General features: G+C 45.1%; 1 protein-coding gene across 1 annotated transcript; it reads right to left on the reverse strand.

Annotated features, from left to right (window-relative positions):
• Positions 1-3,907: 3,907 nt before the first annotated feature.
• LOC128338622 (arylacetamide deacetylase-like 4) lies at positions 3,908-11,790 on the reverse strand. The gene is made up of 3 exons (XM_053281344.1): positions 11,616-11,790; positions 8,596-8,659; positions 3,908-4,739 (listed from the first exon to the last, which is right to left on the reverse strand). The coding sequence occupies exons 1-3, from the start codon at positions 11,788-11,790 to the stop codon at positions 3,908-3,910; spliced, it is 1,071 nt and encodes a 356-aa protein (XP_053137319.1).
• Positions 11,791-17,052: the final 5,262 nt, after the last annotated feature.

A 17,052-nucleotide genomic window follows, 5' to 3' on the forward strand; every position in this document is an offset into this window, starting at 1 on the left:
TTCAGGCCATCGGTAATCCTGTTAGAGATTAGCCCAGACACCTAGAGACAGATTTCTCTTTGATGAAATATCGGATTCCTTTGTTCCCACCTAGGGCCAAGGTTCACAAGCATGCTTCTAGGCTTGAGATTCTGAATCCATCTCTTTTGCAACCAGGAAAATTGCCTCCTGGTCCATCTACACCTACACCAGGAAGTAGCTATGAATGCTTTGTGCTTTTTGTACAACTTCTTTTTTATCCTGACTCTTATTTGACTGCGAACCCTGTTCCTTTCTTTTACTATAATAAACTCAGAACAGTTATTTCTAGTGGCCATCAGTTGTGCAGCTGTGTTTGTACTATTCTTGTGTTTAAACCTGTGGGTTTCTTTGTTAACTTCTAGACTGCCTCATCCAAAGGCTCTGGGCAGTGCACAAGTTTAAAAACAACAAACAACAACAACGATGACAGAAAAACACCATTGAACACCATTGAACAAACACCATTGAACACACACTGCTTAAACCAATATAAAAACAACTTTAAAACAGTTCTAAAAATCCATTTAAAATAGTTAAAAACAATTTAAAATCCTTGGAAGGTCAGGCCAAACCCGTAGGTTTTTAGGGCTCTCTCAAAGGCCAACCACAAGCCTAAATTACGGATATCTGCCTGGAATGCATTCCATAGGCCAGGAGCAGCTACAGAGAAGGCCTGACTCTTGAGTTGCCACCAGATGTACTAGTGGTAACTGGAGACAGACCTATCCAGATGACCTCAAGGTGCGATGAGGATCATACAGAAGAAGGTGCTTTCTAAGGTAGCCCAGACTTAAGGCTTGCAGTGCTTTAAAGGTAATAACTAGCACTTTGGGTTTTGCCTGGAAACATATCAGCAGCCGTACAACTGTTTTAAAATAGGCATAATATGGTATCTCCGGGTTTCCCCAGAGACCAGTCTGGCTGCCGCATTTTGAACTAAGTTTACAAACTACCTACAAGGGCAGCTGTAGTGACCCGTCTTCCCACCCTCTAAAGAGTTAACAGGAAGTGAACCCTTGTCTTGACTGACAGGCTGGTGAACTCCAGGACTCAACCAGGTGGGTGGGACAGGGAAGCTGCAGGGGGAATTCTGGGAAGAAGAAAGGAAGTCTGTGCTGGGAGCATGGAGGACATGCTGCAATGGAGTTTGCTGCCGCAGGATGACTGTAGATCCTTGTAAGACAGGATTGCAGGAGGCTTGATTCTCATCAGGAGTTTGATGGGTTCAAGGACAGGAAGCTAGGGCTTTGGCTTCGGGAATTTAGCATAGGAAAAAAGTGTTTTTAGCATAGGAAAAAGAACTTCACATCAGTTCTGGGTGCCTGCCCTGGGTGTCTACCACCCACCCCAGTTTTGTGCCCCAGGTGCTCTACATAGAGAGTAATGGGCCAGTTTGAGTCTCCAAAACTAGGACAAGCAAAACCCAAACTAAACCAGGTTCCAACCACCCTGCTTCGAAGCTGGTTCACATCCGAACCAAACAGGCGAAGCCAGTTTTGTGCACATCCCAACTCCCTGATGGACCCTTGGAGTGAGGGAGATAATGAAGAAAATAAGGAGAGGTGGAACTGGGGGCATGAAAAGGTGGAACATGGTAGACATGAAAGTGGATAATCCTGTCAAGAGCACTCAGGCACTGGAGGATGTGTTGGAGGCTGAAGTCAGCACTTGCTTCTTATCCCAGCAGAAGGCGAGGAGCAAGCAAGTGAAGAGAGCAGGAAGGGCCTCTTCCTCACCAGTGGGTCTTCTGGATATTGCTGTTCTGTCTATCTAACATGCCAGTGCCAGCAACAGCTAGGCAAGGTCAGGTAGAGAGGAGAAGTACCTGTCTCCGGGACAGAGGGCTGCTCCTTTAAGGCTCCGCCTCTCCAGGCATTTATTGTTTATTGCCAGTGTAGTGTAGTGTAGTGCTTAGCACATTGGACTAGGACCAGGGGGACCTGAGTTCAAATCCCCATTCAGCCATGAAAACCACTGGTTGACTCTGGGCCAGTCACTTCTCCCTCAGTCTTACTAAGGCCTGCTCAACTCCACCACCCCCAGCTGTTTTTGGACAACAACTCCCTTAATCCGCAGCAACTGTGGACAATAGCCAGGGATTGTGGGAGTTATAGGGCAACATCTGCAGGAAGGCTGAAGTTGAGCAGGCCTATCCCACAGGGTTGTGGGGATAAACATAACCATGTCATGTGGGGACAAACCAAACATAACATTACCATGTTGTGAGTATAAACATAATCTCTGGGCTCTGTGGAGGAAGAGAGGGATATAAATGTAAAAATAAATAATAAATAAATAAATAAATAAAATGTTTATTTAATTTATATCTAGAAAAGCATGCAAGTGGAAGAAGTTTACATCAAGGTGGTGGCAAATTTGAGTTAAAAAAATTCTTTCCTCCCATCCCAAGCCTTTTTATTCAAGTCCCCTGGTTCCCCCTTCCCCTGTATTGGTAAAGGGGAATCTTTACCAGATTCCCCTTTACCTGTATGGCCTCAGACTGGGCTGGAATTCAAGATGAACAGGGCCTGGTTTGGGTGTTTATGAAACCAGACTGGAGGACTTGGTTCCGTTTAAATCTGGTTCGATTAGAAAGAACCAAGAATTTCCGGTATTGTGCACATCCCTACTGCTCTGATGGCCATGGTGCAGTACATCATCTGTTTTTATTCACAGTCATCTTTAGGGGTGTGCACAAAACTGGATTGCCCAGTTCAGTCTGAGTCCAAACTGGACCTGAACTGAACTGGTCATGTTCAGTTTTGGCACCGCATACAACCCCCCTGGCTCAGCTAGATTTTGAGCCGGTTAAGGGGTTCTAGAATTATTATTTTAAAAATAGTTTTAATACTGCCTATGAGGGGTGCAGCTGCAGGGTATGTATGATCTCTGGTGGTCCCCCCCTTCTCCTGGTGGCCTCCATCAGGTTAATCCTGGGCCATTTTGGCCCATTTCTGGCCATTCCGGCCTTTGCTGAAATGGCAGTGGCCAATTTGGAGGCCAACACACATTTGTCCGTACTATTTACTCTAGAATCCCTGAACCAGCCCTGAGCCGGACCGGGGGAAGATTAGGCTTGACCTCGAGCCAAACCGGGCCCAGTCTGGCTGAAGGGCAGGCCTTTGAACTGGACCAGTTCGATGTTGAACCGGCTCAAGGTCGAGCTGGTTCACACATCCCTAATCATCTTATTCTTAGAGCTGGTGCCCCAATACTCTGAGACAGCTGCTTGACCTTGCCTCGCGAAAGGGTCATCCCTGCTGGCCCCACACTGCAAGACAGTCAGTATGTCCTCCAGAATCACTACTCTGCCCCAGAATGTCTCTCCCTCCCTCGATCTCACAGCTCAGCATTAAGAACATAAGAACAGCCCTGCTGGATCAGGCCCAAGGCAGCCCATCTAGTCCAGCATCCTGTTTTGCACAATAGCCCACCAGATGCTGCTGGAAGCCACAGGCAGGAGTTGAGGGCATGCCCTCCCTCCTGCTGTGACTCCCCTGCAACTGGTACTCAGAGGCATCCTGAGCATTACATGGGCAAGCCCTGCTGCCAGTCACGGAAGCATCTGTTCTCACAGTTACAGCTCTTCCCTCTTCACACAAAGGCGGCTGTAACCATGAGAACCAAGATCGAGGGGGTGAGTAATGTTATTACAGTGGGGGGGCACTTCTTGCTGGCTTTGATGCTGTAACCATTAACAGGGCTTTTTTTCTTCCCATGTCTTAATAGGACTCTGGTCTTCTCTTCCCCAGGATAAAAATACCCAGATCATTCAACCACTTCCCATTGGACAGTTCCAAGTTCCCTCCCTGGTGGCATCTCAAGGGAAGGCTGAGAGAGCCTTCTAAGGACTGAAGAGTAGTCAGTCCTCCTAGGAGGGGGCTTCCTAGAGTCCTCCTCCCTTGGTGAAAGCTTTGACTCCTCCTGCCAAAGAGATTTCCCCTGAAACATGAAGACCTTTTATGAACTTGACTATTCTGTCCATTTTTCTTTTCGCACAGGAAAAAGGAAACACCGGAATATCAAGGACAATGACTACTCCATGGAATGCGTCTTCAAGGTGCTCCCAAGTCACACCAACGCCCGCATCTTCTAGCCTCTTTTTGTACAGCAGTCCATCATCTCTTACTACATCGTATTCACAGGTTAGAATGTATGTTTCCGGGAGTTGGCTAATGATGTCATCTTCAGCTAAAAGTGGGGAAAAGGTGGTGTCAAAAAACTCATTGGATTGTTCTAAGACTTTGGGGCGGAAAGGAGTTGGTGGTGCAGGCTTATATCCTCTGCTTTTGAATCTTTTTGGGATATGGTCTGGATTTATCCAGGTCTTCCACTTGATTCTCATGTCCTCAGGAACATGGGAGCCTTTCATAGCTGCCTGTACTGAGTATTTTCTTCGATACTTCAACCCAATTTCCAGTAACATACGTTTGGATATTACGGGATTAAAAGCATTTTGCTGATATGATGGTAAATTAAAATCTACCGCCTGCAGAAAAGGGTGCAGCAAGATCTGGGCCCGCACTTTGGGGAGGTCAGTTCTCTTGACCAGCTCTTGGCAGACGGCAGCGACAAGTGTAGCCCCTGAACTATCTCCGCTAATTACGATACAGTCAGGATCCACCCCGTATTCCTTTGCATTTTTCAAAAGGTGAATGGTAGCCTTCAGGCAGTCTTCAAACTGTGCAGGATAAGGGTGCTCAGGAGCTAGACGGTACCTGGACCAACACAAACACGCATCATGCCTCATTTGCTCCTAGAATCACCGGCTTGACACTTGACACTGCAGCACTTGTACAAACAAACCCATCACATTAGTGCAAGGCTGTGGTGCTAGCCAAGAATCCCAGCCCCAATGAGAGTCACCTTGATCCCACAGACCCAGAGCAGCCAAATTATGAGCTCTTTGGGGACAGGGAGCAATCTTACATCTTTGTCTATGGGGTTTTGGGGTTTGTTTGTTTTTGCTGGAAAGTGGTGTGTGTGTGTATACACACAACACCACCACCAACAGCAACAACGGGTGACATAGGGTGCAATGCTATATATCTATGGTGGGACAATCAGACAATCAATCAATCAATTAATCAATCAATCTTTATTACTCTCTGCGACCAGCATAATGTATAGGGGTGATTATTGGTAAGAGTAAGATTAGATAAAAGAAATGATAAAAGAAATGCCTGCATATAAAATAATACATATAAAAATTCTAAAAATACTAAGTCAGTGTTAAAATGTAAGAGTGATTATGTGTTAAAAGTGAGATTAAATAAAAAGGATAACATATAGAAATTAAAAATTAAAATTAAGAACATAAGGACTAATCATACTAAAAGGACTAAAAAGAGTATGCATGAGGGTCTCAATGCCTGAGAGACAGTAGAAGTAAAAGGCATAAAAGAAGGCATAAAATTGTAATAAGGTTAAAAGGTAGCCGAAAGATATAAAATCCTGAGTAATAAGACTGGTGATCCGCCTAATTGAGGGTGTAACAAGCAGTAGAAAGGGAAGGCACGTGAGCAATTACAGGGCCTGCCCAGAGTCACAAAGAGTCAGATTAAGGCTGATAGGACTCACTGCCCGTCATCCACTGATGAATGCTGATCGTAGCCGCACAGTACCTGGCAATGCTCTATGTAATGGCAGGCTTAGAGTCAGAGAGTAGCAAGGAGCTGTAGAATTGGTTCGGATGACCTGGATACTTGCTTAGCCATGGAAGGATGAGGGAGGCATAATTGTCTCCATAGAACAAACAGTACAGGAGGACATACTCAGTAGTTTCGATCTGCCCTGAGCCACAGGGGTATAGTTGCTCTGCAAATGGGGTCCCTCTAGCACTGCCAAGGGGAAGCTATGGCAGCGAGCCAAAGTGAATGCCCTTCTGTGGTTAGGGACCTCCAGTTGGGTGAGGTATGTTGCTGGAGGGGGCTAACCCTAACCCTAACCCTAACCCTAACCCTAACCCTAACCCTAACCCTAACCCTAACCCCAAGCCTGTCAGTGATGTAAAATTTTGGAACACTGCTGAGATCATTCTGGCACTCAGAGTCTACAATGCGCTGTTTGATGGTTGCTTTTGCCTGATCATAGTCCATGTTGAGCAAGGTCAGGCCCATTTGGGGGCACATGCACAAATGGAAATGTGCAACAGTGCAGCAAGGATCAGCACCTGTCATGCCACTCAGGGACTGCTTTTCCTATGAAGCAAGAGATGCGTTGCATTGGAGCGCCACCCACTGGAGTCTGGGAAGGTGCCGATGAAACTTGAAGAAAAGCAACAGGCTTTTCTGTCTCTTTCTCTTCTGCAGCCAAGTGGATTCCGAAGTGGATTGCAATGCAAAGACAGACAGACTCACAGAAGTGGGGGTGGGTGGAGTGGCTTCCCTTTGTTCTCCCAGCTGCCCCCTCTGCGCTCTGGCTCAGTCTGAGTCAACAAGTTATCAAGTCAAAACAGTTTCAAGTTATCAAGTCAAAACAGTATCAAGTTTTGCAAAGGGACTCTCAAACAAACTTGACCAGAGCCACGTAGAAAGAGGCTCTCCTCCTCCCCTTGCTTGCTCTGGGCTAGGAGAAAGGAGACATGGGGAGCGAGCAAGACCACAGGCACAGTCTCATTTCAAAGAGGAAGCATCCTTTATCGTTCCTATTTCAAAAACAGTAAGCAAAAATGGAGGGGTGCTTATGGGGGATGTATGTTTTGTGAAATAGGGAGATACCAGGCATGGAATCACTCTGTGTCTGTGATTCTGGGGATGGCAGAGTATTGAATGCAAAACATGCAGTGCCTGTAGAATCCAGGGCAAAAATGCAAAAATGCAGTATGTTTTAGTTGCTTAATGCAGTATAATGTTCAATTTAATTTTCAGTATGATTATTTTGAGTTAATTGAGTAGAATTTACAGGCATAGGTAGGGACTATTTTTTAAAGGGTGAAAATAAGGAGCAAGGACTACTTGAGTGTTTTGCCTGCTTAATCATGAATGTATCCACAAAATTGAGATTAATTGGCACAAAGAAAAAAGCCTGTGTGTGATCTTGTGTAAGTTTCAATGATGAGATAGAGGGGAGTAAGAAGGATTTTGTGAGTGGTTGTTCATTCTAGCCAGTGAATTGCTATGAAATGAATACCTTACTTATATGTTACACCTTAGTTTAAAGAATATACACACAGATATCTCTCTCTCTCACACACACATACTCCTCATTCAGTTCTGAACATGTAAAGGTAAAGTGTGCTATTGAGTTGGTGTCTACTCCTGGTGACCACAGAGCCGTGTGGTTGTCTTAGGTAGAATACAGGAGGGGTTTACCATTGCCATATCCCGTGCAGTATGAGATGATGCCTTTCAGCATCTTCCATGTAGCATGTGTATAAATGTGGTTTAGTGGTTAGAGTGCTGGAGAGTGACTTGGGAGACCTGAGTTCAAATCCCCATTCAGCCATGAAACTAGCTGGGTGACTCTGGGCCAGTCACTTCTCTCTCAGCCTAACCTACTTCACAAGGTTGTTGTGAAAGAGAAATTTAAGTATGTAGTACACTGCTCTGGGCTCTTTGGAGGAAGAGCTGCATATAAATGTAATAACAATCTGTAAGGGACAGAGGAGCCATGTGATTTCATAACCCCATGAGAAATGAGCCTGTTCTTCTATATGCCATAAATAATATAGCTTGAGAGGCAGATACTTATCTCTTCTCAGCTATCCTGGAGACCTTACTTCTTGTAAAGTCAGAGCCAGAGGTGAGGGGCTGGAGGTGAGATATAATGTTTTTGTGTGCCACACTGTGCATGGCGCATTATTTGCATGTAGGAACATAGGAAGATAGGAAGCTGCCATATACTGAGTCAGACCATTGATCTATCTAGCTCAGTATTGTCTTCACAGACTGGAAGCAGCTTCTCCAAGGTTGCAGGCAGGAATCTCTCTCAGCCCTATCTTTGGAGAAGCCAGAGAGGGAACTTGAAACCTTCTGCTTTTCCCAGAGCAGCTTCATCCCCTGAGGAGAATCTCTTCCAGTGCTCACACATCAAGTGTCCCATTCATATGCAACCAGGGCGGAGCTCGCTTAGCTAAGGGGACAAATCATACTTGCCAGCACAGGACCAGCTCTCCGAAGTCTCCTTCAGAAGAATCTGTAACTGACATTTCCATCAGTTTCCCCTAATTGTCCTTTCAAGTGGCAATCACAGAAGCTGATGACAAAGGTGTGCTATCCCTTTAAATGCCACAGGCCTTGGACGGTTCTACAGGTGAAACTCGGAAAATCAGAATATCGTGCAAAAGTCCATTAATTTCAGTAATGCAAATTAAAAGGTGAAATAGATATATGAGACAGATGCATTACATGCAAAGCGAGATAAGTCAAGCCTTAATTTGTTATAATTGTGATGATCATGCCGTACAGCTCATGAAAACCCCAAATCCACAATCCCAGAAAATTAGAATATTCTAATCCTCCCTGGAAGTTTTCATAGAAAGGCTGGTGATATTAGGTGATATTATATATGATATTAGGCATCATATCCTAATTAAGCCTGAAATAAGTAATGAAGCAAACCGTGCTCACTAACAGAACAGACACAACAAATGAGGCACTTTCTCTGGCAAGATAGCGGCAGACCCTTTCGTAGGTATCTGGGGAGTGAAAACAGACCGGAGTCAGTATGCTGGCCATCATCAGAGGATTCCTCTCCATATCACTCAACATGAATGCTACATTCAGAAAGTGGAACAGCCTGCCTCTCACGGTGGTGTGCTCATCCTCCCTGTTTCCAATTTCCTGCACTGAGGAGGAGGACAGACTAGGAGGCCCTGCAACTCCCTTCCACCTATAAGTCTAAAGGGATGCAGATGAGTCATACTGCTTCCAGGGCCAGAGACTGCATTTTAAGAACACTCATTCACTGGTGTGAGTTCAGAGGAAGGCAACCAAGATGGTGAGGGATCTGAAAACCAAGTCCTAGGAGGAACTGTTAAATGTTTAGCCTGGAGAGAAGATGATGAAGGGGAGGGATGAGAGCCATCTTCAAATAGCTGGAGGACTTTCACAGAGAAGAAGGAGTGGACTTGTTCCCTGTTGCTCCTGAGGGAAGGATAGAATCATTGGGATTTAGGCTAGACCGGAGAATATCCTTAATGTGGAGCTGTTTGACACTGCAACCATCTCCTCAGGCAATGTTGTACTCTCCTTCCCTAGAGATTTCCAAATCCTTGACAGACATCTCAACGGTGTAGTAGTTTGTGAAGATGTCATCCACCCTGATCCAAGATGGTGGATGTGTAAACCTTTTAGGCGCAAGTGGGCTAACTTGTGAACCGCCTAACCAATTTGAACCTAATTTGCTACAGCTTTAGGGACACATGGGTATGCCCAAATGGCATGGTGTGTGATGATGTCATCCATTCCAATTCAAGATGGTGGCCGTGTGAACATCTGAGGTGCATGCAAGCTAATTTGTGGACTGTCTTAACTGATTTAAACCAAATTGGGTACAGCAGGGACACTTCAGTGACATGCAGGGACACTTCAGTGACATAGTTTGTGATTATGTCATCCACACCAATTCAAGATGGAGGACACAAACTTTTGAAGAGCAAGTGGGACAAACATTTTATTTGACCCTAGGTCAACATTCTTTGACCTTCTATTTTACCAGAAATGTATTGGGAGCCATTATGCTTCTTTTAGTGTAGGAATAATATGGTCTCTCTGAGTTGACCCATTGCCCCAATGGCTACTGTATTCTGTATCAGCTGCAGATTCCAGTCTATGTACAAAGGCAGCCCCACACAGAGCGTGTTGCAGTAGTCAAGTCTGGAGGATCCAACTGTTCTGAGGTCATTTATCTCAAGAAATGGACACAGCTGGCATAAATATCTCAGGCCATCTTCTCAACCTGGGACACCAGGAAGAGGTTTGGATCCAGAACCACCCCCAGACTGTGTACTGTGTCTCCTGGGGAATGATGACATGATCCAGAACTGAAGAACAAAATAGTCTCCTGAGTTATGACCCTGCACAATAAGTACCTCGGTCTTATCTGCATCCAGTCTCAGTTTGTTATCCCTCATCAAGCCCATAACTTCCTCTAGGCAGGGATCAGGGTGGTTATGCTTGCACCTGAAGATGTTGAAATGGAGAAATAGGTTTGGGTATAATCAGCATACTGATAACACCCTGTGCCCAATCTCCTGATGATATCTCCCAGTAGTTTCACATAGAAGTTAAAGAACATTGGAGACAATATGGAGCCCTGGGGTACACCATATATTTATATGGTTCAGGTTTTAGAGAGCAACAGTCTCCAAGGGACACCATCTGGAAGCTTCCTGAGAGGTAGGAGAAGAACTACTTCAAAGCAGTGCCTCCCATCCCCAACCCCTTCCGATGCTCCAGGAAAATATTATGGTCGATAGTATTGAAAGCTGCTGAGAGATCCAAATGGAAAAACAGAGTCACCCTTCCTCTGTCTTTTCCTAATTTCCCCTGCTAACTTGGCAAAGAGGCACCGTGGTGATTCTCATTATTTAGCAAGGGGAGAGTAACTGGCCCTATCCGCTCCCAGCACAGTACCCCTCCAGTGACTGTTGCTGGTGTCTATCTTATCTTTCTTTTTAGGTTGTAAGCCCTTTGGGGACAGGGAGCCATCTTATTTATTTATTATTTCTCTGTGTAAACTGCCCTCAGCCATTTTTGGAAGGGCGGTCTAGAAATCGAATCGAATCAAATCAAATCAAATCAAATAAATAATTGGAGATCATTGATCAGGCTGACCAAGGGAGTCCCCACTCCAGTCTTCCTAGGTTTTCTAGCTGGCTAGATTCTATCGCTTCTTTTACAAACAGTGCTACTCCACGGCAATATATCATTCCCTGTCCTTTCAATCGACTTTATATGCAGAGATAACTGTGTCCTGCTGTTGCTCACTGTTCCACCATGTTTCTTTTATGCCCACTATAGCTATCTTTTCATTAGCAACCAATCACTCCAGATAGTCCATCTTGGCTCAGAGGCTTCTGGCATTGTCATATAAGCACCTATATGCTGAATCTCTATTATGTGTGCTGTCTTTCTTTTGGACATTTGATCTCTTTTGCCAGCTAGCACAGCCTTCTGTCTGCTCGGGATGGCCCAGCCAGTTTCAGGCCTCTCTGAGCATGCGGTGGCCATTTTGGAGGCCACCACACAAGTACATGGGCTGTTTGCATGCCAAGGGTCATGCATACCTGAGGCCTGGAAAATGGCCTAAAATGGGCCAGATCTGACCTGGGGAGACCATTGGGAGGCTGGCGGAACCACTGGAGCCTCCTACCCTCGAGGCCGCAGAATCCCTTGGCGGCAATAAGTCTGCATTACCAGCACACACACAAATCCCTGCACCTATGAACCCATTCCGAACCAGCCTGGGGTCTTGGGCTCAATCTTGAGCTCTCTAACTGGGCCAATTTGATGTTGAGCTGGTTCACACATCCCTGCTGAGGTGGCTTCTCCTCTTCCACGGGTAGGCTGCAATATCACATTCAGCATATCCTGACATTTATTACAATGCACATGCAGCAACATAATAAATGCAATATGGTAGACTCTAACTTCTGTCTTTTCCAGTGCTGCACCAGATGCCAATTCCTCCGTGAAAGAAGAGAATGCCTCTTTGATGTTTGGTGTGGTCTTCTCGTGGTTGGTACTGCTTCACAGGCACACCGTCAAACTGGAGTTTCTTGATATGAAGCCTCGGGTCTTGTTTGAAGATGGGGAGTCCATTCATGAAAAACCTCGTAACTGTGTGGCGATTGCTGAAGCCCAGTTTCCATGCTATATAATCCTGTTTGCATTGAGAGAGAGAAATGTCAGTGCTCAGAAATCCTTGAAGCCTAACACAGAGCAGAGTGTTTCCCCTTTTTGCCACCCTACTGTAAGAGAGAGTTTCTTTCCCTTTTCTTCTGTTATATTGTTCTAGTCAAGTTGGGGTCTCTGCTGGGGCAGGGATCTGAAGGGATCACAGACCTTGGACAGCTAAGAGGGGAAGGGGAATCAGCACCTTGGTTAGCTCCAAAGAGGTATCGACAAATCCAGCAACACGGGAGTGATGTTGCACCCCCATGGGAGGGCTGTTGGAGCAGACTGCCAGGTTTGATGGCTTCATTTCTTAAAAGGGGCTGTGTCCAATTTTGTACGTGCTGGCTCCGGTGGTGCTGGGGAAGCCCTGCTAATCCGGAAGGTCCTCAGTCAGAGGGCGGAAGTGGGATCTTTTTCAAAGATGCTGGTGTCAAGTGAGATATGCCCCATCCGGGAGGTGTGCATTTCATTATTGTTGCCTCAATGCACAACTTTGCATTTCCCATGGTTGAATTTGGTTTTCTTATTTTCCGCTCCATTTTTCATTTTAGCAGGGACATTTGGAATGTCATTCTTTCTGAAGTGTTAGCTGTCCTTCCCAGCTGTCTGTAATCTGCAAATCTGAATAGGATGCCCTCCATCTCTTTAATTAAGTCACTGGTAAATATGTCCATGAGTCAACCCATTAGAAATTGTCCTCCATCTCACCCACATTTGACCAGTTCACTTACCAAAATATCACGGGGAACTTTGTTATATGTTTTGACGGAATGAAGAAAAATCATAGAGTGGGCTGCGCAGAGTGGCACATTCACTGCTCACAGCCCCTCCAACCACATTAATCTCAACACAACCCATCTCCAGCCTGAACCGGCAAACACAGTGGAAACACTCCTGACAGCCGGTACCAGCAGACACAGGGGAAAGTGCACACACGACCACAACCCCAGCCCCTGGGTCCCCTGCTCTTCACTAACCTGGGTTAAGATTGAGGGCAAGAAGCAGGGTTACCCAGATTCAGACTGTCAGGGCTTTTTGCCCTGCTTCACATGAGCATGCAGCCCTGGATTAGAGGCAGAAATCCCAGGTTTAGGCACTTGTGTAAAGAGGCTTAGTACTGTCTTCGGCTCTCCAGTGTTTCAGGCAGGCTCTTACCCAGACCTTCTGCATGAAAATCAGCTGTTTCTACCCCATCCCTAAAAGATATCATTACACAATCAAAACTGGGCATACAATTATCAGGATGTATCAGTCAGAGGCGGGATAGAAGACCTGCACATATCGGAAGATGCCATGATTGCCTTGTCTCATACATTCATTCATGCTTTCTTTACAGTGCCCCCTCTGCCCACCATGACAGACCAATTTCAAAGCAGCCTCAGTCAGAAGAATATACTTACTAGCCTAAGGACCATGAAGAATGTGTTCTCTGTCAGTCTGGCAATGATCCGATGACAAATGGCAAATGGGAATTCATATCTGAGGAGGTAGTGAGGGTAGGTCCATGCTAGCAGGTGGCAAAGAAGAACTGCCACAATGGCCATCCACAGCAAGACCCACAGAAAGTCCATTGTCTCCATAGCAAGAGGCTAAGTGGAGAGAGAGTCTGTTACTCTGCTTTCTCCAAGGAGTGGCTGCCCCCAGTGTACTTTTATAGAGTCAGGACCCAAGAACACGTCTCTCCCGTTTCAGAACATCTTCTTGCCAGTTCTAGGTTGAGGGTCGTTCCTGCCCCTGCCCCTTTGCTGGTAATGGGAAATCCTCACTGGTTCAAGCTTGTTCGGTGGTTGAACCGGACTGAGTCATCCCTACCGGTCAGTGCCGTATTCACCATATTACTTCTTGTTGCAGATAAATATATCTTTCCATAGAATCCGATTGTTTGTTTTCCTGGCTGTCCATGGTATCCTCAAAGGTCTTCTCCAGCACCAAAGTTCAAAAGTGTCAATACTTTTTCTATTTAGTCTCTTCAAAGTCCGGCTTTTGCATCCATAGAGTGTCATGGGGAAAATCATTGTCTGAATGATTTTAATCTTTGTAGGCACATGTGTGCCACCGATGGAGAAACTGAGTCATTGGAGTGAGGAAGACAGTGTACTTCTCTTACCTACACCTGGTTCTCATAAATTATTGAATCAGAAGTTAAGGGTGTGACAGAGTCTTGTGACACATGTTTTCCTTCTCCAAACAGGGGGAGATCTGTGAACGTCTGGGCCTTTGCAGTCAGGTTCTGGTTGTCCATTTTTTCCTACAACTCAAGAGCACAAGGTTGGATCCCAGCCTCTTCTCGAAAGATCTACATTTCGATGGGGTGCCTGTTCGGGTTTACTACCCTAAAGCACCATCTGCTGGCCTCAGGAGAGGATTTGTCTTCTACCATGGAGGAGCTGGCCTGGTTGGAAGCATTGGTGAGAGATTAAGGAGGAGATTCTGAGCACCCATTAGCAAAGGTGTCCCACTGTAGCCCTCCAGCCTACAATTCCCATCATCCCTAGCTTCTGGCACTGTGACTGGGTATGATGGGAGTTGTAGGCTAACAACAGCAGGAGGGCCACAGTTTGATGATGATATTATTATTTATTTATTTACACAGTCAGACAGGTGTTATTGACTGGTTTGTTTTATCCAGACATCGAGTCCTTCCCAAGGACCTGGGATGGCTGAATTTTATTGTCAATTGTTATAGATATCGTCGCAGAATATAGGCAGTTCCCAGTAAAGCTGCTTTTTGTAATTGGCTGATGGTGATTTCTGTGGCCCCTATGGTGTTGAGGTGCTCTTCAAGGTCTTTTGGAACTGCACCCAGGGCGCCAATGACCACTGGGATTATTTTGGTCTTTTCCTGCCACAGCCTTTCAATTTCAATTTGTAGATCTTTGTATTTTGTGATTTTTTTTCTATTTCTTTTTCTTCTGTTCTGCTTTCCCCTGGTATTGCTATGTCAATTATTTTAACTTGTGTTTCTTTCTTCTCGACTACAGTTATATCTTGTGTATTGTGTGGCAGATGATTGTCTGTTTGTAGTCAGTAGTACCTACTATAATAATAATATTATTACTTCTTGTTTACACAGTCAGATCCAGACATCGAGTCCCTCCCAAGGAACTGGGATGGCTGAATTTTATCATCAATACTATTATTATTATTATTATTATTAATAATTATTTACATTTTATATCCCGCTCTTCCTCCAAGGAGCCCAGAGCGGTGTGCTACACACCTAAGTTCCTCCTCACAGCAACCCTGTGAAGTAGGTGAGGCTGAGAGAGAAGTGACTGGCCCAGAGTCACCCACCAACAAGTCTCATGGCTGAATGGGGATTTGAACTTGGGTCTCCCCGGTCCTAGTCCAGCACTCTAACCTGGCTCTGCATTATGATAGCCCTGCATTAGGGAGGAAGCCAAAACTAAACCTGGATTAATATTTCCAAATATGAAATCCTTTAATATCCTTTTGTATTCGTACTGAACCTGTGGGATTCAAGTCACTTGCAGTTCTGCCTGAAAGTGATGATTCAAGGATTTGTGGTAGAACTGGGTTTTGTCAGAGAATGTCCAAAGGGACTCCTTAGGAGCTGAAAGTTTGCTGTCTAGGGAAGGTGAATAAAGAAAAGGCAAAAGGAATGGGGAAGCAAGATACAACCTTTATTGTAGTTATATGGGCATCTGTGACGGCCATGAATGGCGGTGGTTCTGGGAGAGGTGGAAGCTAAACTAGACATTTTATATCTAGTTTATAAAGACATTTATATAGACATTTTATAGCTAGATCTGTTCACAGGTCACCTTCAGTGGCTCAGCGGGGAAATGCTGAGCTTTTGAGTCCATATATAATGGGAAAGCTGGAAGCTGGGTGCAGTTCTGACGCACTGTGCCATTAGCACAGAACCTCTCACACCTACACTAGGAGCAGTGGCGGGCCTCAATGTGCCATGTGCATCTTGGAGATGTGCAACCCCCTGCACAGTACGTAAGCTACTGACTTGGAGCTCTGCAATGTGCTCTTTGTTAGTGGAACTGCTTCAGGGACCTCGCCGGGACCCTGAGCTTACGTTTTGGGCTTCTGTGGGGCAATTAGCTACCATTGGAATGGAACAGCCCCACCTTCATAATAATTTGTTCAAAGCTTAGTTTGCAGAAAGAACTGTACAGAGAGGTTGAAGTTTGCAAATACAATCGGTTTATTGATGGATTGGGGGTACAGGAATAAAATGATTTGATATTTATTCATTCAATTTCTATACTTCCCTTCCAAAAATGGCTCAGGGTGGTTTACACAGAGAAATAAATAAATAAGATGGCTCCCTGTCCCCAAAGGGCTCACAATCTAAAAAGATACATAAGATAGACACCAGCAACAGTCACTGGAGGTACTGTGCTGGGGGTGGATAGGGCCAGTTGCTTTTCCCTGCTGTATAAAATCACCACGTTAAAAGGTGCCTCTTTGCCAAGTTAGCAGGGGTTAAGGAAATATTACTACTAAAATACGTTGCAGAGATTAACCAGATTACTTACAGAAGCAATTTTGCTTGGGGTTCAAATTAGATGAACTCCATACTGGCTCAAGAAAGAAGTCTGTAGAGAAACAGGTTTTTGGATTTAAGAAAGAGCAAGAATAGAGAGAGGTCCAGAGCGGAGCAGGGATTATTATATGACTTCCCTCCTTATGACTCTGATGCAACTGAAGGACCTCTTTCCTCTGGACTGGACCAGGAGTCGGGAGGCAGCATGGAACTGAATACCATTCGGGGGTTAGGCAGCAAGGGTAAATCCAAAGGGAGTCTGGAATCCTCTAGCCAGTTTCTCATAGCAGCGAGGCATTCTGGGTAGATTGGGCCAGTGAGAAAGGCCGATCTGGAGGCTAAGAGCAGGAATGGCATGATGTGCAAGACACGGCCAGATGTTATTATTTATTTATTTGTTTGTTTATTTATTATTAAAACTTTTATACCGCCCTTCCAAAAGGCTCAGGCACATTAAAACACCATTAAAATCAATTAATAATTAAAGCAAAAAATTATAAAACAATGATTAACAATTAAAAACATCATAAAACAACAATTAAACAATCAGAACAATTTAAAAACAAGTTTTAAAAAGCTGAGAAAGCCTGGCTGAAGAGGTGTGTTTTCAGGTGTTTTCTGAAAATTGCCAGAGATGGGGAGGATCGTATCTCAGCAGGGAGCGCATTC

The sequence above is a fragment of the Hemicordylus capensis genome, chromosome 16 (assembly GCF_027244095.1).
Source record: "Hemicordylus capensis ecotype Gifberg chromosome 16, rHemCap1.1.pri, whole genome shotgun sequence".
NCBI classification, from domain to species: Eukaryota; Metazoa; Chordata; class Lepidosauria; order Squamata; family Cordylidae; genus Hemicordylus; species Hemicordylus capensis.

Excerpts from the sequence above, each read along its gene's own strand:
- LOC128338622 (XM_053281344.1), bottom strand. The coding sequence starts at position 11,790 with ATGAATGGACTCCCCATCTTCAAACAAGACCCGAGGCTTCATATCAAG. Across the intron at positions 8,660-11,615 it reads CAGCACTGGAAAAGACAGAA|ATACCTACGAAAGGGTCTGC; the intron begins GTTAGAGTCTAC and ends TTCACTCCCCAG. Across the intron at positions 4,740-8,595 it reads TCATTTGTTGTGTCTGTTCT|GTACCGTCTAGCTCCTGAGC; the intron begins GTTAGTGAGCAC and ends GTGTTGGTCCAG.